The 26008-nt window shown below is 39.6% G+C and overlaps 2 protein-coding genes and 1 long non-coding RNA gene across 9 annotated transcripts in view; 2 read left to right on the forward strand and 1 right to left on the reverse strand.

Annotated features, from left to right (window-relative positions):
• Window positions 1-14491, forward strand: LOC102068808 (arylsulfatase D). Of its 3 annotated transcripts, none has more exons than XM_026793614.2 (11): window positions 2-536; window positions 2306-2425; window positions 2946-3095; window positions 4971-5092; window positions 6523-6645; window positions 9707-10130; window positions 10862-10998; window positions 12185-12319; window positions 12698-12860; window positions 13152-13273; window positions 13951-14469. In XM_026793614.2, the coding sequence occupies exons 2-11, from the start codon at window positions 2400-2402 to the stop codon at window positions 14319-14321; spliced, it is 1773 nt and encodes a 590-aa protein (XP_026649415.2). In that variant the 5' UTR covers window positions 2-536; window positions 2306-2399; the 3' UTR covers window positions 14322-14469. The 3 variants fall into 3 exon arrangements, with proteins under 3 accessions (XP_026649416.2, XP_026649415.2, XP_005487304.2); XM_005487247.4 differs by having other exon boundaries at window positions 3-536; window positions 2376-2425; XM_026793615.2 differs by lacking the exon at window positions 6523-6645 and having other exon boundaries at window positions 1-536; window positions 2376-2425; window positions 13951-14491.
• The window catches only part of LOC113459316 (uncharacterized), a 25520-nt gene continuing 8528 nt past the window's right edge, over window positions 9017-26008 (reverse strand). The window contains exons 4-5 of the long non-coding RNA XR_003380446.2: window positions 24878-24972; window positions 9017-9286 (exon numbers count right to left, since the gene is read on the reverse strand). This is a non-coding gene — a long non-coding RNA (uncharacterized LOC113459316). The remainder of the gene's footprint in view (window positions 9287-24877; window positions 24973-26008) is intronic.
• The window catches only part of LOC102074283 (arylsulfatase D), a 34101-nt gene continuing 24941 nt past the window's right edge, over window positions 16849-26008 (forward strand). For 2 of the 5 annotated variants that reach the window (XM_074535698.1, XM_074535696.1), the window contains exon 1: window positions 24231-25385. Coding sequence is in view for 1 of the 5 variants with exons in the window: in XM_026793612.2 (XP_026649413.2) it covers window positions 19174-19184; window positions 19945-19992 (59 nt within the window). In the remaining 4 variants the exon portion in view is untranslated. Of the gene's footprint in view, window positions 19185-19944; window positions 19993-24230; window positions 25386-26008 lie in introns of those variants that run through there. The other 3 variants (XM_074535699.1, XM_074535700.1, XM_026793612.2) reach the window with 2 other exon arrangements.

Here is a 26008-nt window from a genome sequence, read left to right on the forward strand (position 1 = left end):
CACCTCACTGCAACATGCACTCAGGGTGGCCATAAAGTGAAGAAATTAGCTCAATTTCTATTTCTACAACAAAGAAGTGCTGCTCCATAAGTACAGCGATTTTCTCTTTTCCTTGGTGGAAGTAAGGAGGTGTTTATTGGGAACTATTATTTATAGTACCTTTCACAGGAATGTCTCAGATTTGAAGGAGATCATTCTCATCCCTTGAGAGACTGGTGGTTAGGCAGCAAGGATTTTAGCTACCTCTGTGGCATTCCCAGCCGGATCCTGACGCCCTGTGTGAATGTCAGAGTTGTACAAACAGCAGGGGGAAGTGCAGCTTGAAGGCTCTATGAGAAGCCAGAGCATGCAGCTGCTTGGAAGTTCTGGCACAACGTGCTTTTCCTGTGGTGAGCTGTGGGACGTGCTGCCAGGGCACATTTCGGGACTGCCTTCAGAAACGCCGCGCAGTAGCAGCTCTCCTCGGGCTGAAAAAATTCGGGATCATTTAAAGTCACCAGTGCATCAGCTGCCTGCTTTGAACACAACTCGACCAGGTACTGTATCCCTCCCTTACTATGTTGGGAAATACACAGCAAAATGTTAATGGCTATTTGGAATTTTTTTTTTCCTTCTGTAGATAAAAATATCTCAAGGGAGTTTTTAAAATATTTTTCCCTTTAGAACAACATTCTTCTCATACAAGGCTATGTACAAAGTCAGAGCTGCAGGCTATGTGTTTACAAGTCTGGGTTTGCTTTTATTGGTATCAAGTCTACAAAATAGGAATCCTTAAAAGAAATTTTCACAGACTGAACAGCACTGAATTAAGTGGTATTAACTGTGTGACTTTTCACTGAGTGTTGCCAAGCTGATGTCACAAATATGTACTGTTTTCAAGAAAAATGCATATGAGTATGTCTAAAACAAGTATTTCCTCTTATGAGATTTTAGTATCTTGTAAGTATTTTGTTAGAAAGGTAAAGACTGATTATAAACTTTGAATCAATACAGAAAACAACTGATAAAATATGAAAGATATGCAAGCTATTCCCCCCAGGACTATTAAAACAGATGAAGAAGGGAACAAAAACTAAATTACTTTAGGGGAGGGATTAACAATGGGAGAGGGAGGAAGGAGTTTTGCTTTAAGCCAAATTCAGTTCAGAGAGCAGAGGGGAATGTTTGCTTGTGATTTCTCTGCCTGGACTCCCATCACGTTTCACTGAGGAAATGACAGGGATAACACAGTCAGTAAAACAAATCAATAGCTGTTTTCTGTATATTGCCTGCTATTTTACAGGAGCTTCTGGGGAGGTTCAGCCTTGAGCTCCAGCTGTGCTTTAAATCTCTGTCTCTCTACCGTGTGGCAACCAACTGCACAATTAAATCTGATTATGTCCAACTCCCTTTTACTTCAACTGTTTTAGAGGCTTATAGGATATAAATGTTAGAGATGGCTGAGGTGTTCTCTTGTACTTTTCCTATAACTGCTTTGGATGCAGCAAAGGCACAAACTCACATGCAGGAAACTGAGTGTCTCTAGATAGCAATGTTGTCTCAGCTCTGGTGCTTGTAAGAGTTTGGATGCCAGTTTTCTAAGCACAGAAATATAATTTTTCCTGCTGAAGCTTGTAGTATTGATGGATAAAATGCAAGAACTATGAATATTAACTAAACTGCTCGATATATAGTTTCTGGAAAACGAAAATAAATATGAAACAAACATAATTCATAAAACTGAGGTGCTTGGGACGGTTGAGCCAGGAGTGGGATAAATTTCAAAGCAGTCTATTTTAAAGCTTTAGAATGAAGCTCACTCAACCCCTACTTCAAAGTCTTCAAACAGTTTAATCTCACTGTCCTGACAGTGAAAGAAAAAACCCAGAGAAACCTCTTCATTCTCAGAGTTAAGTAACAAGAGGGCATGAATTCTTCCAAGAAGTTATAATTATTGGAAAAAGATTACTAGAATTTCTACAACTAAAAATTCCTCTTACAAGCCTGAAATGAAACTTAGCATATTATGTGAAAAAGCACAATGCCGCAACTGTCTGTGGTTACAGAAATGTAAATTATATTGAAGATTGGATTTTAAAGGACTATTTTTTCCTTTCTGAACATTAAGTATTTTTTATATAGATGATTCATGTAAGAAAATTGAATTATTTCGCTATTTTGAAATATTTTGCTATTGGCCTAGCAATAAAAATAACATTAATGCCTTTACTCTTCTTTATTTGGGGTCTGATCTGAGGTGCACTGGAGTAAATAAAACTGAATGTTAACAGGCTTTGAGTAAGTTTTTAATACATTTTTATTGCAGAATATGAAATATATGCAAGCAATTGCTACTAGGAAGACGTAACTATGACAGAGTGCTCTTGGTTTTGCAGGATTTGAACACTCCAAATGCAGAAATGATTTGGCAAGTAACATCTCCTTGGTAAGAAAAAATCGTGAGTTACTGTTGTATCATGCATGAATCTAAAGTGAGTGAAGCTTAATAATGATGCAATACTGTGTTATAAAAGAGTAGCATTGTTTCCCTCACAATGTGATTTTTAGTTTTTTTTCTTTTTATTTACTTTTTCACTACCCAAAGATCCCAGTCCAGGCAAAAACCATGTCAGAGGGAGTTGATCCCATTCTCAGCTTCCCAAAACAACCCTTTATAAACATCCAAAGCCATGCAGCAAAATCACTTGTATTCCATCTGCTGCATGTAAATTCCCATGTGAGACTGCTCACAGGAAACTTGGAAACAATCAGGAAAGGAGATTTTTTGAAGTTATAGTTCTGACATTTTCCTCTTCATTACCTCAGTTTGGGTAAATGATAAACACTTAGTGTCTGGACAGAGGGGTCTGTTCTGCAGCCAAGCCAATGACAGAGGGTCTCTGGCCGCGTGCAGGGGAGTGATGAATGGCCAGCTCACTGGCTTCTTTCACTCTTCTGTGTTTCAGGTCACCCCTGGTTGCACCCCTGATTTTTGCTCTGCTTCTGCAAGCACCATTCAGCCATCCTTCCACCATCACACAGCCAAACTTTGTCCTGCTGCTGGCTGATGATCTCGGCATAGGGGATGTAGGCTGCTACGGGAATGACACTATCAGGTAAGGAAACTGACCCTAAGGGTGAACAGAGCTGGTGTGATATTTAATGTAAACCTGAAACCCTCTGTCCAGCATTAACTCATAGCCTGGAGGGCATTCCCACGGCCAGCTCTGCTGTGTGGAGCTGCTTTACTGTGGGAATATGACGATCATTCTTGTGTATTCCTTGACTGCCTAACACTTTAGAAACAGCTATACCCAAAGGTAGAAATTGTCCCCTCTTCCAATACACAGGCCTCATCACCTCATTTTAATTCTGTTACCATTTTTTCCCCAGTCTTACCTCAAAATTAGTTAAATGACTGCAATGAGCAATGTTACCAGGAAATAGTTCTCTTTTCAGCTTCAAGGACATAGAATTTGCCTTGTCTTTGAAAACTGTGCCACAGTACCGCCTGATGGCTTGTAACATGTATGAACAAAATTAAATTTGCTACAATCCCTCCCCTCATCCAGCACAGTTCTTGGAATCTTAACCTGAAAGGCTCCAGTCAGCGAGTTCCTGACAGGCAGCTGGTGATCACAGGGAGCAAAGCCAGGCCTACACAGCATCATCCCCAAGGCATGGATTTTGTTTTTACATTCAGGGTGTAAAAGCACCTAGCAGGGTGACAAGCATCTGGGCTGTCTTAGCCACTGTTTCTCTGCAGTGCAAAGAACGGCAGGATTTGAAACAGCAGTTTGGGAGCACCCAAATCAGCTAACTGAGATGGCAATTGTGCTGAAGGCTGGAACTTCACCAATGGCTCTGCCCAGTTACCCTGGATTGCACCTCTGGCAAAAGGCTGTAGAGAATAAGAAATGCTGCAGATGTTGTTTCCTGGCAGCTGTCTTTGAGGGAGAAATCCATAACAAGTACAAAGCAAGTACAAAACATCCAGGATCTTTCAAAATTGTAATGAAGGTCTTGCCTTCTTGTGAACACCATTGAACTGATAATTGCAAAAAACAAAATTGTAAAACTGAAGCTCAATCTAATTTAAAATATAAGTCGGCACACCTTGACTTGGAAGAGGGGGATATTGTATTGTGAAATGTAAGATATTACCTTGTCTGTAACTAGTGTGCCAGGCAAGCTTGCTTTTCTTGGTTGCCAGTTGTTTGCAAAATACCCTCTTCACACCTACTTACTGATGTGTGGCTTAATTCATGCTGCCCTGAGAGATTGCCACACAGTGTGAAAACATGCAGGATTCCTTTCCCTTTTTCTCCTTCCCCCTCGATACAAATGTCATGAGAAGCACCTTGTTAGCTTCCTTATCGGCACTGTAAGTCATGGAGCATCTTGTCTAGTCAAGCACTGTCACCCTGTGGCAACCCAATTACCATTACACTGATACACTGAGGCTGATACACAGCTCTTTGAGAAAATAGTGTAGGAAAGGTAGCTCTGGGGGAAATGAAAGGTCTTTGCTGTGAGGGTGGTGAGGCACTGGAACATGCTGTCTGGAGAAGCTCTGTGAATACCCCATCCTTGGAAGTGTTCCAAGCCAGGTTGGATGGGGCACTGAGCAACCTCATCTAGTGGAAAGTGTTCCTGCCCATGGCAGGGGGGTTGAAATTTTGTGATTTTTAAGGTCCCTTCCAGCCCAAACCATTTTACAATTCTATGATTTCTGCAAGACTTTTCACAGGACAAGGGAAAAAAAAAAAGTTATCTTGAAATTAATCCAGATACTGATTTTTAATGAAGAAAGAAAAAGAAAAATATTTTCCCATCACTTGAGAAAATTTAAATAAATTACAAAAATATTTCCTGGCCATCTTCAAATAGAACAAACTTCCAAAAATAAAGATAAGTATATAATTTCTTATTCCCTTGAAAGACTCAAAGACTCTCTGGTTGATATCTGGTGGCACTGGTTGCATTTTTAGGACCCCGAACATCGATGGCCTGGCCAAGGAAGGAGTGAAGCTGACCCAGCACATCGCGGCAGCCCCACTCTGCACGCCCAGCAGAGCAGCTTTCCTCACTGGCAGATACCCCCTCCGATCAGGTTTGCCTTGCAAAGCCTCACACCCTGCAAACATTGCTCCACTGATGAAGGGAACAGTATCATACAAGGGGCACAGAAGAAATGAGGGTGTGCAAACAGGCGTGTCCGACACTCCATCCTCACTGAGATACACGAGGTGTCAGACAGGCTTTGAGGAGGCTTCTCTATTTGTAGGGTATTTGTGAACTGGTCTGGGGGGAAGCAGAGCAGAGAAGCTCTGCAGAGCAACTTGGTCTCCCCCAAAGCACAATTTTGGCTACCTTTTGATGCTCTGTGGTACAGATTGCAGTGAGAATGGAGTTAGAGCAAACTGTTACATTCAAAAAAGTCATTATGTGAAACAGGAAGAATAGTAACAACACACTTAGAAAGCACTAGTTAAATTAATTTCTGTCAGAGGTGACTCATCATCAGATGTCAGAAGCAGCTCAGCCCTGCAGGGAGCAGAGTAGACCTGTGCAGATGTGCGCCCATTCCCTCCAGTCAAGGTGCAGAATGAGTCATTCATGGGAAAACTTCTTCACGTATCTGTCAAAATTAATCTGCCCTAGGAGATAACAGTTTGACAGCAATATTATTTTTCCCAATTGTGTTTTTGAAGAAAAAACACTACCCTGTCAAACTGCATCCCTGAGATGAAGAGGTATGAAAAACAAATAGCTCTACATGTTTCTAACAGCAACCCTCAAATGCTTGTTCTATTGCAAATTATCTTCGGAGCCTTCATTCCTGAGGCATTTTGAAGCTGATATGTCATCCTACTTTTATCATGACAGCTCCACTGAGACCGGTAGTTTGAAAACAGTAGTAGTTAGAAAGGGCTTGTACAGACCCCTTCCCTCTGTAACAGCAGGGCCAGAGATGTTCAGGGCTACAATGACAGACTGAACTTTACATAGCACTGTATGATGGGATTATGCCAGGATAAAATACTAAATAGTAGGGTGTAAACTTGCAGGTGAAGAGGAGATAGCTACTCTGTGGGGCTGAGATACCAGCCATGCCACTGTGCAAGGAAAGCCTGAGCTCCCTGGCAGCCCTCGGTGAGCTGGAGGCTGAGGCTGACAGGGGGCTGAAGTCGCCTTGTGCTCCTCCCTGCCCTCACATTCACACTAAGGAAGGGCATTTCATACAGCCCAGATGCCGCTGTAACATAGAAAATCTCCTATACAATCATGTAATTCCAAATGAAATGAAATTAAAGAAAAAAAGTCTCAATATGAGATACAAAGATGAAAGAATGGGCACTATGGTGGGTCTTAGCTCTGTCTTAATATCATCTAGGGTCCTAGATTCTTTTTGCCTAACAAACAGCATTAGGAAAAATGTTTAACACTACCATTTCAATGAAATCAGGAAACAAAAAAGTATGTTGGATAAAAGTACTCAGCCCTTTATACTGACTCAGATTGGTTTTATTGCATTTTTAGGGATGGATGCTGTAAATGATTACCGTGTTATTTTTTGGAATGCTGGCTCAGGAGGGCTTCCTCCAAACGAAACCACTTTTGCCAAAATACTGCAGCACCAAGGCTACAGCACAGGACTGATAGGTATGGGGACACTCCTCTCCTAAAGATCCTCTTGCATGTGTTTCACCTGAACATCTCACTCAAACCATTTGTTTTAATGAGTAAAATCTCATACTTCAGTCGTAATATTTTTATTTTCTGATTAAGAATAATATATAAATAGAAACTCTGACCAAAAAGTACCTCTCTTAAAAGAACAAGCATATGATGAAGGGGGCAATTTTACCCTTGACCTACTTTCAAGTACAGCTGTGGTTGTTAAAATACATAATAGAAAATTGTATTTATTCATGAATATTATTATGTCAGCTATAAAATACTTATTCCAATACTATTTCATTTTTTAAAAGTAAAAATATGAGTGTCATTTAAATATGCATGATGATGTTTTATACACTTCAGAGCAGATTCACACAAAAGGGAACAGCTGCTACTTAAAACATCAGAGACAGTTAATAGTGTCACAAGATTAGGCCTTTCAGAAACAAACAAAACAATTTTTTTTTCTTCAGTCACAGCATGTCACTGTAGCTCACCAAGATTTCACTACAGCCCAAAACCACTGCCTTCTTCAGCATCAATGTGAATTTCATTTTACTTTATAGCTCTATTTTTTTTTTAGTACAGTTGTAACTTTTGGTCATGATCTTGTTCCAAATAATTATATATCTTAGATGTGTCACATAGTTCCACAGACTGCTAAAGTACAAACATTCCTAGCTGATTTATCAGCTATTTGCCCTACTTCAACCAAGCATGGAAATGTGAAAATCCCAATTCTGTATCTGGCACATAAAAATATTAGCTGCACAAACCAAATGAATTTATTAATGAAACTTCCTGCAGATATAGATTTCTGTTAATTCAGCAGAATAAATCTCAACCACGTCAGACAAAACTAAAAGAAGCCCTCTGAGCAATTAAAACTGCATTACTGAAGTTCCATCTCCTGTTAGTTCTGTAGTGATATTGCTTTAGTTGTTTAAATCATCTCACAGAACGGACTGTGCATGCTTCATCTTGGTTTCAGCATGCTATCGCTAGCAAAACAATCAGATTTGTCTCCACTCTCCCCATGAATTGCCCTGCAGCAGGAGTCCTGCAGCTTGCCTCCCAGAAGCAGAACGGGGAGGCATTTTCCCTGTGGGCATCTCAGCTAAAAATCACACCACAGGTGCCAAAAGCATCACTTAGATTAACCAGATTGACAGATCCTGATTAATTGCACCATGGGGGAATGATGGAAAGCACCAGTGATAGGTGACACACAGAATACCACAAGAATTTTACATTCAAGTCAGGAAGCAAAAAAATCTTAACACAACATCTAGTCATGTCACCACAGCTGAATGAGCACAAAGTAGTCTCACCTGAATTGTTTGTGATTGTTTGGCCCTGAGCACAACCAGTTTAATTGCAAAGTTAAATCCTATTAATAACCTGCAGCCTGAGGTGATAATGAGATTTTTTGTTGGGAAAGGCTTTGAAGGTTCTTTGCAGTCAGAAAACTAATGCTGTATAAGTAATGCCCTCAGAGATTAATTTATCTTAATTATACACTTAGTTTAGCTTCTGCAGATTTGATTCTTTTCTAGCATGTCAGAAACCTTTATTGACCTCAGCTGGAGATTTAGGTGTTGAAGTGCATCTGAATTCCAACAATACTTTAGCTGCACCTGTATTTATGACCAATGCATTTATGTATTGATTACAAACCTGTTTCATTCTACAGCTGACTCTAAATATGTCAGGAGGTAAACCGAGTAGAGATTTTAGCTCACAGCAATTCATCCACCTACTCTAGAACTTTCATTCTTTCTTTATATTTACAGCCAAGAAACAGTAATTTTTCTCCCCTGGGGCAGTTTTTCTGCTCCTATTGTAATACATTGCAATTCTATTGAAACTCACTCAGAACTGGCTGCTATTGCATGTACTGATAACATACTGAACCATTTATTGAGGATAACTTCATCCTGGAAGTGCACAGTTCCTCTCTCTACAATAAGAATTAATTCTTGAGTAAAGTTCTTAATGTCCATTTTGATCTGACATTCAAGATCTGCAAAAAATGCCATTAAGCTTCTGATGAGTGGTAGATTTTGTTCACTCAGTTCAAACATTCTCAAACCTCAGTGTTTGCACAAAAAGAGTCAATTTACTATGTCACTACATAAGTGCCTAACCAGGCTGTTTGAATAAGCTGGAGGGGAAGCAAAAGCAAGGTTTTGATGTGCCATTCATGAAAGTAGCTGGAATGTTCATAATGAAGAACAAATTGTGTTGTGAAAGGACAAGAGATGTTCCTTCTAATGAATGAGGAGTTCAGTATTTAAAAGAAGTAGGCTCTAACTTAAAAAAAAAAAGATTAAATCCAAATAAATGGCAAAATATTTATAAAACAAAGTCTTTTATTCTCAGTCAGTATGTGGAGATACAATGATCATCAAAGTTACTTACAAATATACAGCTTCATGAGAAGTCCTGATTCCCTGAGCTCAAGTTTTTCTGGATCCAGTGGTTTGTCTGGCAAGCAGTTAGGTGAGTTGCTAGTTAACTACTCTATCCATATCCCCTTATCAATCTGGCACCAACACAGAGTCTTGCCATAGTCCTGACACCAAGCACTTCAAAACCTCCCAGGAACAAGTCTACATAGCACCTGGAAGGTAAAGGGACAATGAAAGAAGGTTATTTTCCCCTATGCTTACAAAAGGACAGCTTTCTTCTGTTTGATACTTGACAGTTCTCCAGGAAGGCGATACATTTTTGTTCAGTTTGAAACTTTTCTCAAATCCTAGTTGCCTTTAAATGTTTGGGGGTTTTTTAATGCTTGATCGAAGCTACAGGGCATGAATATATATACAGAGCACAAAAAAATGTGCTGAAAATTTATAAATTGTAGAGGTTTACTTTAGTCAATCCCATTATATAACTGCATACTTGGTATATTTCTGTGTAGGATGAAGCAGTTACCACGAGCAGAAAACAACCAACAACTTTTTCAGAAATGTTTTGTGTAAGGAAAAGTCCATTCTATTAAAATATTGTCTTTTTATATTTTAATAACCTCTGTTCTCAGGGAAGTGGCATCAAGGTGTTAACTGTGAATCCCGCAATGACCACTGCCATCACCCTTTGAAACATGGATTTGACTACTTCTATGGGATGCCTTTTACACTAATAAGTGACTGTCAGACAACAGAAACACCAGAGATGGACAGAGCCTTCAGGAGGAAACTCTGGATTTCCACCCAGATGATTGGGCTCATTACACTCACTGCTGTCCTTGGGAGACTGACTGGCCTGATTTCAGTCCACTGGAGAACGCTGACCTGCCTTGCTGTGTTCAGTCTCCTGTTCTTCATATCCTGGTTCTCAAGCTATGGATTTGTGCGCTACTGGAACTGCATTATGATGAGAAACCATGGAATTACTGAGCAGCCAATGGTGACAGACAGAACTACGTCCCTTATCTTGAGAGAGTCCATTTCATTTATTGAAAGGTGAAGACTTCCTTTGTCCACAAATTTTCTGGTTCTTTTGCAATTTTCTGGATATTTTGCAACCTGTAAACATCATTTTCCTCTTTCATGTCTTTATAAGTTTTTATAATTTTTACAGTATTATGTAGGATTATAAGTACTGTTATTTTTATTAAATTTAAATAATATAAATAGACATATCATGTAATTTAAAAAAAAATCTGCTGCTTAAGGACACCCCTTATTCCTAACTTCACTAAAGCTGATTAATACTTGCCAATTTCCATGGGTTTATCGAATATTTCTAGGCTATATTTAAGAAATATGTATACCTATCAATGGCAGCAGCATTGCAGCTTTAGGAAGGAATAGCAGGTGATATCAGAAATGCGTGTGTGGGCCAGGGAAGGAGAAGCAGAGCTGTGATGTAGCCTTATTAATGGACTGATAAGTGTTAGGAGATGAACCTGCTGCCTTCACTTCAGTAGCATAGTGGTGCTTTGCAGTAGCAGGAAGTGGAAATTCAATCTCAAAATTTTCTATCTATGATTCAGGGTAGAAAAAGGATATTTTATACGGACACAAAATTATTCCAAGGGATCCTTATCACTGGGTTAGAGTATCTGACAAAGTAAGGTGTTTCTGAAGGGACTGTTGAAATATCTATACAAAAGTAATACCATTTTCACTACAACTGATCTGCATTGAGGGCCTTCCTCCCTGATAACACAGTGTTGATTTCTGTTTTGTAGAAATAAGCACAAGCCATTCCTCCTCTTTCTTTCCTTTTTGCATTCCCACACTCCTCTCCTCACCACAGAGAAGTTTCTTGGGAGGAGCAGACATGGTTTATATGGAGACAATGTAGAGGAGATGGACTGGATGGTGGGTAAGTCAACAAGACATATAACAATGCCTCCAACTATCAAATACATAGGTCTAAATAAAAAGTTTTTATTAAAAAAGCAAGAAAGATTATTAAAAGCATGTACAAAAAAATCATAAGCATTTAATGAACATCTGGCAATCTTGTGTGAGTGCTGTTGACTTATAGTGCTGATTTTTTACTTGCTTTAGTCTTGGGCCAAATGTTCACTCTTTTTTTTTTTTTTTGGTCAAGTGTTTACCACTTTTAACCATGTTCCCTTAGCTCCTATCAAGGCGCTCTCCTGCTCTTCTTACTAAATATGTGATAATTATTTCTAAAGTAAGGCCCAGGTCAATTCAGCCTCTTGTGGTCATTTCTAAGCAGGACATGATAGAAAGCGATAAAATCAATAAGCAAATTAATTTCAGATGAAAAACAGCAGGTTATTTATTTGTGACTGCTGCATTAAGCAGAATACTGGATATTTTTCAGCCACAATCATAAATCCAGAAATGTTCATCAGTGTTCTCCAGTATGCCCCCCACAATAGGATTAATGTTATTTTTCAGGCTGTTTTTCTGGAGGGGAAGGGGAATTATTTATCATTCAGTCATGATGGACAAAAGGTTGCCACATTTGCAAAAGAGAGGAAAGTCAGGTACACTTGCAGGAAGAATCTGGTTTCAAACCTGTCAAACATTTACATACTGCAAATATAATTAAGGATGTAAAAAACAGCTCAAGAATTTTAAATTTAAAGGTACCTCATTAGTAATGCATATTATATCCCTGCAGTAATGTAATGCAAATCTTAACTGTGGTCTAGAAACATAAAATAAGGGTAACATTATGTTTTTCCATATTTTTCATGATGGCCTCTACTGATGCAGACACTAACTTTTAGATCATCATTTCTTTCCATATTTTTACAGTACATGGTAATTTTTTTGTCCTTGACAATACAGGCTTTTTGTCTGTGGCCGTGGTTCTTGCACTCCCTCTTAAAATACCAATAATAAAATAGTGGTGACAATGCAGCACAAATTTTCTGTGGTTTTAAAGACAATGAAATCATAACTAAAAATATTAATCTTAAAAATCTTAAACAATGATTACACTGGTAAATGTTTGCAAGTCAGAAGTTAAAATTTATGTAGTATGAGGGATAATTCCGCTTTTTAATAAACACATATTCTTGCATTTACAGGCCAGGTTCTTGATGCTATTGACAAGGAGGGCTTGAGAGAAACTACACTAGTTTATTTTGCCTCTGATCATGGTGGATGGCTGGAAAGACAAGAAGGTGGAAGGCAGCTGGGTGGCTGGAATGGAATATACAAAGGTAAGAGCTGTTAGGGACAGTGACAACCCAGCAACAACTAGTAAAGAAATTAAGGCACCCCTAAGGCTTCAGTAAGATTATACACTCAAGGGGTAACACTGGTTTATTACCAAGAAGCAAATATGTCTCATTCTAATCAGGCATGTAAGAATGGAGTAAATTGTAACCTGGGCAGGTGTCCTTTGTAGGCATGAATTCTCAGATTGTTGGGTTCTAGTCTACTGAACATATTTTCACTACTGCTCCGTAGGAGCTTAGCAGCAAAAACAAGAGAGTAAAGAAGGCTCATCAAGGTAACATGATAATACAATCAAATTTGTGCAAAAACTATTTTAAATCAAACTTATTCTTTTGATTTTTCTTTTTATTTAATGAAAGGTGGAAAAGCTATGGGAGGCTGGGAAGGAGGAATCCGTGTCCCAGGGATATTTAGATGGCCAGGAGTGTTACCTGCAGGCACAGTTATTGATGAACCTACAAGCCTTATGGATATTTATCCTACAGTAGTTCATTTGGCTGGAGGGGAAGTTCCTCAGGACAGGTACAAACAAATGCATCTTTATTCCTCCTGCTTTCCCAAAACTATGGAAAATCTAGCTTGGGAACACATTCTAAGAGCTTGATGCTTTCTTTTTCAGTCCTGTTCATTTTTTAGACAGATCAATATCTACGAGTTCAGTCACCTCTACTCTTGCTCAGAGATTCAGCCCCTACTTGCCATCATCTGCAATCCCCTTTCCTGTCCAGAGCTGCCAGCTGCAGGGAGAGGTGTGCAGAGGGAGCAGAGCCCTGTGCAGCTCACCTCAGCCCTGTGGTGTGTTTCTCGTGCCAGGGTGATGGACGGCCGGGACCTGCTGCCTTTGCTGCGCGGAGTGGCGGCGCACTCGGAGCACGAGTTCCTGTTCCATTACTGCGGCGTGCACTTGCACGCCGTGCGCTGGCACCAGAAGGACAGTGAGTACACTGCTTCGCCACAGACATCTTTTGTGAAAAATCCTTTTGATAGGATCTTTTTCTCTTGAGAAGCTGAGAAGCCTCAGAAACGAAATGTAAACAATAATTATCTGCTGCTGTGGAATGCAACAGGTGTATCTTTGATTGGTCTCATGTGATTGTTTTCAATTAATGGCCAACCACAGTCCAAGTGGCTCAGACTCGCTGTCAGTCACAAGATTTTATTATCATTCCATTCCTTTCCTTGCTAGCCTTCTGATGAAATCTTTTCTTCTATTCCTTTAGTATAGTTTTAGTATATAATTTTCTTTTAATATAATACATATAATAAAATAATAAATCAGCCTTCTGAAACATGGAGTCAAGATTCTCCTCTCTTCCCTCATCCTGGGACCCCTGTGAACAACACCACACAGCTTCTCTCAAACAATGATGTTCACTCTACCGGAGGCCACATTTTTCTAACACATTATTGTTCTGGGATTCCGCTTTCCCAAGTTTTTCGGGTGTAACGTGGCAAAAAACTTACTGGCATTGTCTGTGTTGCACAGCACCAGGAGAAATTACTGCATTAGCTACTAAGTGTAGAGCTGAAGTGCATCCAGAAATGAACTCTAGAAAAATATTCACTCTTCCTTGTTATAACCAGCCTTCTGTGATTCTTTCTTTCCTGCCAGCTGGAGCTGTTTGGAAGGCTCACTATATGACTCCCATTTTCAGTCCTCCTGGAGCTGGGGCTTGTTATGACAGAGGAGTTTGCCAGTGTTTTGGGGAAGGAGTGGCCCATCATGAGCCTCCACTGCTGTTCGAGCTCTCACAAGACCCTTCTGAAGCCAAACCTCTCTCGGCTGACACGGAGCCCCTCTTTGACACCGTCATAAGGAAGATTGGCAGAGCCGTAGAGGAGCATCGCAGGACCCTGACTCCAGTGCCAGAGCAGCTCTCTGTGTCCAACGTGGTGTGGAAACCGTGGCTGCAGCCGTGCTGTGGGACGTTCCCCTTCTGTTGGTGTGATAAGGAAGGTGATAATAAACTTGCTGACCTATAAAGGAGAGAACCTGATACTTTCTCAAAAATGTATTTAGATTAAGAGTGTTTCCTTTGGGGGTGTTGACCCCATGGGTCATTTTTTTCCCTAAATTGAGCCTTTATAAAATGATTGTTCCGGTGAATGACACAGTATTTAGTAGAGGTAGCTTTAAGCTGGACACTCTCAGGGAGGGCTCGAGACAGATGATCCAAAGACCATGTTTTAACTAGCATCTGCTGACAAGTGAATGAATAGTTCAAATGCACTGAAGCAGGCCAGGATTAGAGCTGTACAAGTAGTGATTCTGAATGTATATTCAAAAGCATTCCTTTAGGTGTTTGCAATGAATTTCTAAGTGATTCCTGGACTGAGGTCACCCTTAATTTTGTTATCCTTATCTCCCTTTTGTTATCCTGGCAAGGCATAAGGTGATCCTATAATAAATTTTTGCAGATTACTGCTTCCAAAATAATTAGAAAATAGTCTTGCCTGCAGGTCCTCAGAAAATCTTTCTTAGGAGAGGCTTTCTTTTTCCCTGGTAGCTAGTGACTCCAGCAGCAGTGATGGTGACAGCTGATTGTCCCGGGCAAGGTGTAGAGCTTGGAAATGTGACAATGTGGGCAATGGCTGTCTGAGCTCTGTGAGAAGGGTGGGACTCCTCCGGTTGGAGTCAGCCTCTTTTCATGGAAAGGAAATAAAGGAAAGGATTGTCCTTTTCCCTTTGCCTCCAGCTCCCTAAACAGTACTGGCAAGGGCCTTTTGACACTGATGGCCACAGCAGTGCCACACTGATAACCACCAGTTCAGTGACAGGATTGCACAAGATACCCTGATCTCAGTTATGTTTCCTGCTGACAAGTAATATGTTCAGAAAAGATCCTTTGAAAGATGGCAAACAGTAATTATGAAAACAAGCAATAATTTGCTATGAAAAAAAAATGGAGAATTAAGGTATTTTTTTGCTTCACAAGTTACATTTTCACTCCAAAGAACTAGAATTACTTGGGTCTATCTCTTTGCTTTTGTGCTTTTTTTTTTTTTTTTTTTGCTGCAGTTCTTTTCTTCTTTATGCTAGAATAGTTGTTTCTAATTAAGCGGCCTTGCAGGTAATGCTTTTTTTTGTAGGGCTGTAAATACATCTGCTCACATAGACATGTTTACACTGGTATATCAGAATAGTTACACATCTGAGAACATAATTTGCCCATTTGTTTTACTTCACTGTTTTTAATTATTCTTTAACTTCTGTGCTAGGACCAATTTATCTTATTCATCTTACTTGGTAAACACTTGGTTTATTTTGGTTTTATTTCCTCTCTTGCTTCCCACAATTCAGTCACTAGGAAATCTGCAGGTAAACAAAGCCCTAGAGCTTAAAAGCAAAATATTTTTTTTATGCTGTGACTTCATGCATTTCACATGTTATAATTCAATCAGATGCTCCATCAGTGCTATTGATGAGAAACTTGCTTAGTCTTACTGTGAAAAAATCAAGACATTTGCTAAATCCATCATTTTCACATGTTCTGATTGCTGCTACTTCCTCCATTTTTAGAAATGTCTGGGTTTTTTCCTCATTTGAGTGCATTCTGTTTAACTGGTTTTTTCTTGGAGAGATTTAAAGGTCTTTTCATATTCAAAATGAATTGTTTTCTTTAGCTGAAATTACTGCAATCAGACTGGAATTTTTCAATTTTCTTAGTCATTTTCCAGGATATTACTTCCACTCTCAAACCAGTTCAGTGTGTGGGATTTTATGTTCTGTCAATTTCTCAACATCTTTAGGAATGTACAGGTGAAATATCTGTGAATATGAGTGAACCAGTTTTTCTTGTGCTGAAATACTTCATAGCACTGTAGGATGTGTATATCCCTTAAGACCAGGGAGTACTGGAAAATGCCTGAGCTAGGATTTGTCCTGGACACAGGTGCCAGCACATGAAAGCACAGTGATCATCCCCTGCTGGTCTCCAGAGTGCCACGGGATCAACAACCATTCAGGGGAGAAAGGATATTACACTTGGAATGATGTCAGGCAATGATAATGTTATCACTGCCTTGACAATAACATAATTGGAAACACTCTAGCTGGCAAATACTAATCAGCTTGCTCATATATTTGCTCTCATTTATTTTTCTTTTTCCTACAAGACTCATGGGCTATTATTTCAGTGCAAATAATTTGGTAAGACTGACTTTTTCTGCTTAGTCACAACAGAGTTTTCATCTCATTGATTTATGCTGGTTGATGACGTAGATAGTGTTCAACAGAATTTCAAGAGCATCTTACAAAACTCCTAAGATCTAAATTTGGATACTGAAAATGTTTTCAAACACAGTAGAAAGCAATATTTGAGCATGAAAATCAAGCTGTTAAGAACATAATTATCTTCTTTCATTTCAAAATTGGACATAAAATATTTGTCTGTTTACTGAAAGGAGATCTGTAAAGAACAAGCAAAAAAAGAAATCATTCTATAAGTAGATTTGCAGTATTTGATCTTTTATGCTTTGCTAGTTTGTTTATTTTTACATTAGAATAAGAGCAATATTTTTATATTTTTAAGCTTGTTTTGAACTCCCCTGGACCCACATTGGTCAAGTGCTTCAGCTTGACTTCAGCACTTAATCATCAAAAACATCACAGTTTTCAGCATTTCAAGCTAAGCCTCTGTGGACACCATGATAGAATATTCTGATAATTTGTCAGGCTTAATTAACAGTTTTGTCCCTGGACATGCAGTTTGGTATCAGTGACGTCTACACTTGAACACTGTCTCAAACAAGACTGTGCTGCTAAATAGCATTGCAGAGGCAAACCAAAATATCAGAAATCAATGGCAGTACCTGGAAATGTCAAAATCAGGATTATAAATCTCAAAACTCACACAGCATGTGTCAGTACCATGAAACTGAAGGGACACAACATTGCCTCATAATTTCCACTACTTGTCATAACATCACATGTGTTTTACAAAGAAGCAATTAAAGTTATTATTGTAAATGACTAGTAATTTATAAAGAACAAGCTCTTACTTGTCCTGTTTTTCAGGATTTCACTACAGTTTGCATTGTTTTGTGACTGGAGCTTCACTATTTTGTTCTTGCATACTTTACCATCCTTCAGAGTTTGTTGATAATTTTTGTTATAAGGGAATTTACTAATCTCAGCAGAAGACTGGGATATTTGCAAAATTCAAACATGAGCCAGTTATAGAGTTGACTTTCTACTATTAGGCAGTTCATTTATTTCTTACTAGTCACTGCTACAATTAGTGAATTATTTGTAACACAAATTTGCAAGTAGTTTTTAAAATAGATGTTCAATCTATATGAAAGAAGTTCAGAAATCAAGAAAAACTGTTAATAACCAGGAGATGATACATAAATTGATTTATTTCACCCTTTTTCATTCTTTCTCTGGAGGCCAAACTAAAGCTGCAGGTAACAAAGAGTGCTTTATAAGCATCACATCACCTTACTGTGCTTCTGATTATGGTAGATGGTCAGAGACACAACATGGAGGAGCCTTTCTAGCAGGACAGAGCGAATTTCCACAGATGTGAGAACTGGAAATGATGTGATCAGATCTGGCCTGGAGTAAAAGGGCCAAACCCAAACCCCTACTTTCTTCACCAAATCTTTGCACAGTGGATCCTTCCTTTGAGTCTTTGTAGTCCAGGAATTTTCTGCTGCCTCCTGAATTGTACCATTTCTACCTAGTTTTTCCAAGTCCCTCAAAAAAACCAAAAATTGTCTTCATATATCTGAAGCTTTCCTTTAATATATTCTCCTTAATGCATGCAAACATCCTATTCTCAACAGCGGAGCTTGAATCTCATTCCTTGCATTCTCATTTTTTTGCCCCTTTTCCCAGCTACCAATTACGTTTTTGGGCAGAAGTTTTTAGTGAAAATATTGCAGTAACTACTGCTATATCCTGATACTATTTAGGACCCTCATGCTCCCCTTGATTTCTGTACACTACACCCACCAATGATGCTGTGAATACCATTGTAATTATCAAGCGTAAATTAGTTAGTAGTAAACTAACTAGTAAACCAGTTAGTAAATTCTGTTTTCTCCTTCTCATAGTTTTTTATTAATATTAATTTTGGCCTTCGAGCAAGAATATGTCTACACCAAGAATCTTTCTCCTGTTTTCTGCCTTTCTTTGAACAAAGTCCTTATTCGGTGTATTACAGCATAGCACCTTTATACCCTCTCCTTAAACCAGTATAAGCACACAGAGCCAGTATAAAGAGGGGTCCAGCACCCCCGTGGGACTGAGGAGATACATGGCAAGTCAGACTGTGCAGCCACATGTGTGTTAGTGCTGGCACAGGAGAGAGCTCACAATGAGAGGAGCTATGATAACATCAGAGGGAATTAGCCCGGCTGCCAGGACTGCTGTGCGCACACCAACGTGACAATACACTGATGGATTTTCTTTGATCCCAAGGGAGCTGGTTGGCTCATTCTGCATCGGGCTGGGCTCTCCTATTTCCATCCACAGGGTGGTTCTCCCCACGGTGTGCTGTGGCTGACAGTCTCCCTGCCTGAGATACAAGAGCTTTCCCTCAGCTGCTGCTCAAGCTCTTGTTTGCCTCGGCATTTACAGCAGCTTGATGTCCAGCATCTGCTTCAGAACAATTCTTCCTTACTCAACACATGCTACCAGGGGAAGGCAGGGAAGTCCCCCTGCAGCAGGCAGGATGAAGTAAATGCCTTTGCCCACTTTTTTAAACGAGACTGACATCTGCCAGTTATTCTGATACAACGATATCGTGGTTTTGATAATCCCTCCTTGGAAGCAAAGATCAGAAAGCCTGAGGTGAAGAGGGAAGTGACAACAAAGCTCCTGCAGTGAATGAGCATGGAGTAAGTAAAAGATTGGGGGGGTCTTTGAATTTTGGGATGTTTATGTTTCTTTTTTTTTATTTTTGATTTTTTTCTCTTTTTGGTTGTGTTGTTTTGTTCTGTTAAAAAAAATCCCAAACCAGAAAATACCCCCTCCCCCCAAAAACCCCACCCTCGCCTATGTTTTTGGAGACAACTTGTTTTTTTCCTTCTTTCAACAGAGCTGAGCCATCTTTGGCAAAAGGGGAATTTGCCATCAATAGCTGCCGAGCCCTGGGCCCCTGGGGCTCAGGGAGGGAGTGGCCACCAAAGCTTCCCGAGGCAAATTCCATTGCACTTCCCATGGGACAGTGCTGGGAAACTGCGCTGGAACAGCGAACTCTGCCCTGCAGAGCTGTGCTCTTTTTGGGGGATGGCCTCAGCCTCTTAGTGCCATCCTCCTCTGCCAAGCTCTCAGCCTCCACCTGCCGGCGGAGCTGGTCCAGAAGGCCGAAAAAAGTGAAAAAAATGTGTGATCAGGGTTGCAGCAGTGAGTGATAAGGAGAATCAGCCTAGTATAATAATTAACAAGCTGTGCTTTCTTTCCCTTCTAAGTGTTTCAAACCAAATCCAGGTTTTGGAGAGTATTTTCACTATTATTATTTCATAGGGATAGACACAAAGCATGATTTACCTCTGGTTTTCTTCCCTGTGTTCTTCACTCTTCCTCTAGCAGCCCTGCCCCTAGTTGCTGCTCTTTTAATCTCATTCCTCTGCCCTCTTTCCTTCTCTGATTTTCCAGCTGTGCCCTGCTCTTGTCCTGGATGGGAGGAAAGTTCTGTGTTCCTGGGTGAGTAGCTTGAAGCCAATAGGCCCAATTAAATAATTTAGACCAAGGACTGCTAATCATAATGTGAAAAAGCTCGAGGTAATTTGCAGCCTAAGGCCAGACCATCCCTTACTTCTGTTGCTCTGAAGGCAGGGTTCTGCCATAGCAAATTAAAATATTTGGGTAACTTGCCACAAGAGTATTACTAACTGAAAATGCACAAAACTAAGTGGTAATAAAATCAATACAAGAGAGCAAGGATTGATATTTTCCAGGGCACTAAAAACTGTATCCCCCTAGTCTGCACTATTGAAGCAGGTTCCCTGAGAATAGAAAGAGGAAAAAAAAAGAGAGGCTACTGATGATTTCCTGCTTTTGGCATCCTTTTGGCATTCCTTGTATTTTGGTTGATGAGCAGCACCAGTTTCTGGCTCACCAGCTGCAAGCACTGAGAAACTGGCTGTGCTCACACCAGCTGGGAGCTCTTAATTTCTTCTCTCTGTCTTTCCCCACTTGTTGCCTCTCCTCTTCTGAACATCTGTATGCTTAGAAGCTATGGAAGAAAAGGGGTCACCAGGGTGGAACAGTATGTGGCATATGGTAGGCTGAATGTTCTTCCTACAGAGCCATAATGTAATATGAAAATAACAGTTGTAGTTACATTTTAATATACTGTTTACTGAGCTGAAGCTGTTCTGTAGCATGCTTTTGTACAAGGTGAAAAGCAAGCATCTATTTTCAGATAACAGCTAAGCAGAGAGAGACTTTTGTGCATCACCAGTAAATATTTCTATATATGTAATAATTTTAATTCACTTTTTTAATATTTAACTAAGTGTTAAACAATTTGGAGTTTGCTCTGGTTTTGCAGCAGCCTGCAAATTATTTCTTCCACCATCTGAATTTAGACAAAGAAAACTAGAAGGCAAATTATTTTGCTGTGTGTAAATGCAGTCTTTTAGCTTAATTAACAAGGATTTATTCCTAATTTTTTCTGCTGGAGTTGGATTTCTCTCAGCATTTTTAAGAATGAGAAGTTCCTTTCACTCTGGTGGATTCTCAGTGAGTGATGGCATTGCCAGGCTTTTGGGGATGATGGCGAAACAATGGATGTGCCTGGCTTCAATAACTACTTTGCTAATGAGGAGATATTTTTAAAGTTTAAAGAGGTTTGGGGTTTTTTATTCTCTGTAAGTTTATCTCTATTTTTTCTTCAATTCAACACATCAAGAATGATTAATTATAATCAAGGAATACATTCAAGAAGTGAAATAGAGGATGGGGGAATCACTAAGCTACTTTTGAGGAAGAAGGGACTATTTTTCTAGCAGTTTCAGGCTTGAAGCTTGCTTTCTGTAAAACAAAGCTGAAAAAGAAGCCCAAACCAGAGCCTAGATGAGGCTGCTGGCTGGAGAAAGTTGTCATCAATCCATGTTGAGTTAGGTCCCCTTGCCTCAGCCCCCAAATAAACTAAGCAAAACTTTTTTGGCTAAATCTCTTCAAGTGACTGTTGAGGCAGCTGCAGACTTTGTGGCATTACTGGCAAGCAGAATGAATGTTATTGGAAGTTGATTCATTCATGGTTCATAAGTTTGGAGAAAGAAATGGTGGAGCAGTCATAAGTAGTAACAGCTGCTGAAAAGGATGAGTTTTGGATAAGGTTTGCAGATAATCAAAATTATTTAAAGCCAGTGTGTCCATGCAAAATTTGCTGGCCAATTTCTGCTGTTTGGGCCTCTGTGGGATTTGGTCTCATTTCGCAGAAATGTTTAGGCTGGATTGTTAGAGTCCTCTGATCTCTTATGTGGAGGTGCCAGATTTGATAACTGATGCTCTGCACCTTCTGGCTGTACTTTTAAAATACTTTCCTGGACGCCTGTTTCAATGCTGTAGAACCCTTTCTCTGAAGAAATTTTTCCTAATATCCTGTCTAAACCTCCACTGGCACAGCTTGAAGTCATTTCCCCTTGTTCTGTCACTTGTTATTTGGGAAAAGAGACTGACTACTCCTTCACTTCAACCTTCTTTCAGGTAGCTGTAGAAAGCAATAAGGTCTCCCTTGTAAAAAGTTAGAAGGATTGATTGAATTTCTTTTTTACCTCTGACATCATGATGGTGACTGTGCCCAATCTGTTGCTTTCTATAAGTTTAATTTATTTTCAGGATTGCATTGCTACATTGCAAAGCCATTGCTGCCATTCTCTTCACGTTGGCAAGTTTCTGGCTCCTTCCTGAATGCATCTGTTTGTACTTAGACAAATTAAAATTGTGTTGTTTGAATTGGCCCACCTGGGGTTTCTTTCCCAAGAACCCTGGACTCAAATAAATCAGTTTTCCGGATGCTTCATTTGCTTTAAGTTTTTGTGGTTCCTTTCTTTATCACCATTTAGGAAATTAAACTATTAAAAATTGTGTCATTATTTCCCCCCACCTTTTTTTTTTGATCATACCCTGACTTTGAGCACCAGAGAACTAAAATTGTCTTTTCCTTTGTACAAGCCCTCACAGAGGTAGTCTGAGGTGTAAGGCTCTTGCACAGGTACAGCTTCCCTGTGAAATCTTGAAGGAGCAGATTTCTTGAATAGAAGAACACTATAATTTATAATGCTGTCACTCTCTAGATGTGCATTAAACACAACAGTGTCAACTTAGAATGTATTTATAAGGAAAGCATAAGCATCAATTTTTATAGTTTAGTAGGGTTTCTTCAATGTCTGAATGCCTGTGCCAATGGCTTCCGATCTGAGCTCCGGGTCATTGTTAATAAGGCTCTGTGAGCTCAGTTACTGTGTAAGTCCATATTGAGTCTTGTAAACAGAAGTTACATAATAGTTGCCTGTATTTTTCTGATGTTTTGCACTTATCTGATTCATTAAGCAGACGTTGTACAATCCCTCAGTAATACTAGCTGCTAATTTTTTTTTTCTTTGAATGTTTTCCTGTTTTTAAGCAATGACATCTGTTTCTTGAGTGGAAGTCTCTGGCTATGCCTCTATCATAATTTCCAGAAACATAATTCTAGGGAATTTTGAAAATGTTTACATGTGTATGTGTCATATGTACTCTTTCTTTCCCTATTGCTTTCAAAGTTTATTGATGTTTAGTAACACAACATGCTCACAGTCTTTCTCCATTGCTGAAAAATTATCAGTTGGAGCTCTAAGCATGGTTATTTCATAGTGCACAATACTGCTAAATAACAGCTTAGGATATGGACTTGGAACAGTAAGCAGTATGTTACCTCAGGTGGAATTTGTCCTTGACCCTATCTTAATCCACAAGCAGGATCACCCCAGGGATCAGCAAATACACAGCATTTAATACCATGAGAAAATAAAGTGGGGCTGGGATGGGGCTGAAGACAGATGTAAAAAAGATGTCATAATTTGCACCTTTTTTTCTTTAAATATGAGACAGGCAGGGGTGGAGAGCATTCCTCTTGTCCCCATCTTGGAGGGAAGAATGCCTGAGTGACTCACAGGGGCTTTCAGGGACTGCTTATTTCCAAGGTCCTTTTAGAGACCTTCCCCCTGCAACTCTACCTAAATGTATTAGTGCTCTGAAAGGATTCATTGTGCCACTGTAATTCCCTGCTACTCTTAAGAGATACAAGACTGGCAAATAGATATTTTTTCCCCAGCATCTGAGATAGAAATGATCTTATGAAATTTTGTGTGTGTCATATCAGTATTTATGTTCACCACCCTACATTCACTCAGAAAGCTTGTCAAAGAGAGAAGGAGCTGAATGAATGCTAGTGTTTGATTTTAGTACTCAGACATGTGTAAAAAGCCAAAAAGGAAACAGCAATGTAAAACACACAGTGGCTCAAAAAAAAAGTTTTTCCTGGCAGAGAATTTGTTGCCTGTTTACATCAGGGAGTAAACAGCAGCGTTCTGTGCTCAGGGGCAGTGAAAAATTGGTTAGCTGAAGGGAAGGAAATACTGCTTGGCTCAAGCTGCAGAGATAAAAATCACCCCCCTTTCTCCTTTGGTGTTACTTATTTACTTTACTTTTTTTTTGTTAGAAAAAGTGTTTGTTTAACATTTAATTCTGTGGAATACAATGAGTAATCAGGGCTGGTAACTCTGTGTTAGATCAGTAACCTAGTGGTAAGAAACAGAAAGTGAGGTCTTTGCTTCCAGATAGAGTTTTGCTAGTAGGGAAAAATGTGAAGGTGTGGGATATATATATATACTTTTTTTTTTTTTTGTGGGGGGGGGGTGGAGGTGGCAGGGGCAGTGCAGTTTGTTTCAGTTTTCATTTTTAAGTCATGTCAGCAGCAGTATGGGCCCATCTTCAGTAGTGAACACATGGTGTGAAAGATGTAAATAGTCAAAGAAAAGTTTAGTCATAATTTGGATGAAAGCCAGTGAAAGTTAATACTTGTACTATTGGCAGTTTTTAAAGATCTGCCATTCCCAAAGCATGATGTAATTTTGAGAAATATTACTTTTTCAAGTCTGCACCAGAAGCATCACAAGCTGTTAAGCAGTCATACAAAATAAGTATTACAGTCAAATAGATGTGAATAACAGTAGCCCAATATCACAACATAAAAATAACTGTGCATAGTCATAAGTGCAAGTAGGTAAAAAAATAAAAAACTGTCTCCGTCCCTGGTTATCCCTGCCAGTAGATTATATGAATCTGATAGTTTTAACTGCTTCATCTTTCCATCTCACCAATTCCTACTGATTTCTCTAGAACACAGTCTTAAATTTAGCAATTGCTGTATTCAAGTAGCACAGAGAACCAAAATGTCAGCAAATAAATAAGGCTACTCCAAGTAATTGCTCAAGACCTTCTGAATTGAAAAATGTATTACAGCAGAGCTAAGATCTGAAAGAAGGGGATGGATAGTAAACACTAGAAATAAACACATCTTCAGCACAGGTATGCCTACCTTTCTAGAAAATGCGATGAAAACAGAAAAAACAACATCCCAGAAGAAAAGGAGGACAAGCTAGTCCTTTTATCTCATCTGGAAGGCTGGAAAAGCTGTGTGGGAGAAACAAAGCCATTTTTAGTGTATTTTGTTACTATATAATCTCTTCTGAAGCACTGAAATAGAGCAGCGACAGACTTTATACAGAATTTCTCAGAATTAACCAGATAGGAAATGGAGAAGAGGCAGAAGCCATGCTGTGCTACTATTTGAACAGTAAGGACTTTGTACTTTGCCTGGAATTCATGAAAACCTGCATAGCTGTTCCCATCTGATGGCTGTTCCAGTTTACTGGCTGTTGCTGGCAGGATCCCAGTGTGTCCATGCTGGAGAGAGGGGAAGGGAGAGCAGGAAGATCAGGAGCCAATTCCTGCCCACTTTCACCCCCACACCTTTTAGACAATCAGGACTGCTCAGCACATCCAGGAGCAAGAGGGATTTCGGAACAAGAATAACTCAGAAGAGGGTTTGTTTTCTACGTTGTTAAAAGGGGCTGGCCTTTTTTATTAGTCCTGATGATCATTTTATTGTGGCTTACTGGCTTACAGAGGGAATGGCTGTCTGATATATTCTTGGATTTCTGTAAGAGATTGCTGATTTTTAGAGGCTGCTGTTAGGTTGGGTTTTCTCATTTAATAGCTAAGGAAACTGGACAAGCCCTAGGGTCCAGTAGTGGGTTCATCACAGAGAGAGTCAGAGAGAGTTCTGCTTTCAGAAGAAATCAAACCCTAAAAGAAATGTGAATATGCATATTTAAACTGTGGTGTTTTTTTAGTAAGTGTGGTCATTCTTGTAGTCCTTCAGTAAGAGAAGTGCTCCTAAAATGGCTTTGCAGTAAATCAGATGGTGCCACATCCAATGGTACTTAGATCTTTATAATACCAGCAGTACTCAGTTCAAGTTTATGGTTTTTCTGAGGGACTCTTCATAAGTTTCTATCCAAACACTGATGTGCCTGCTGTGACCAGCTGGCTGTGATGCAAGAACCTCTGGGGAGAAAGTGGAAGACAGCAGAGCTGTTGTAAGATCTTGTAAAGGAAAGCTGAACAACACCCTTAGTGAAGTCAAGGGGTTTCTTAGATGTTCAGA

Source organism: Zonotrichia albicollis, chromosome 2 (assembly GCF_047830755.1).
Source record: "Zonotrichia albicollis isolate bZonAlb1 chromosome 2, bZonAlb1.hap1, whole genome shotgun sequence".
Lineage (NCBI taxonomy): Eukaryota > Metazoa > Chordata > Aves > Passeriformes > Passerellidae > Zonotrichia > Zonotrichia albicollis.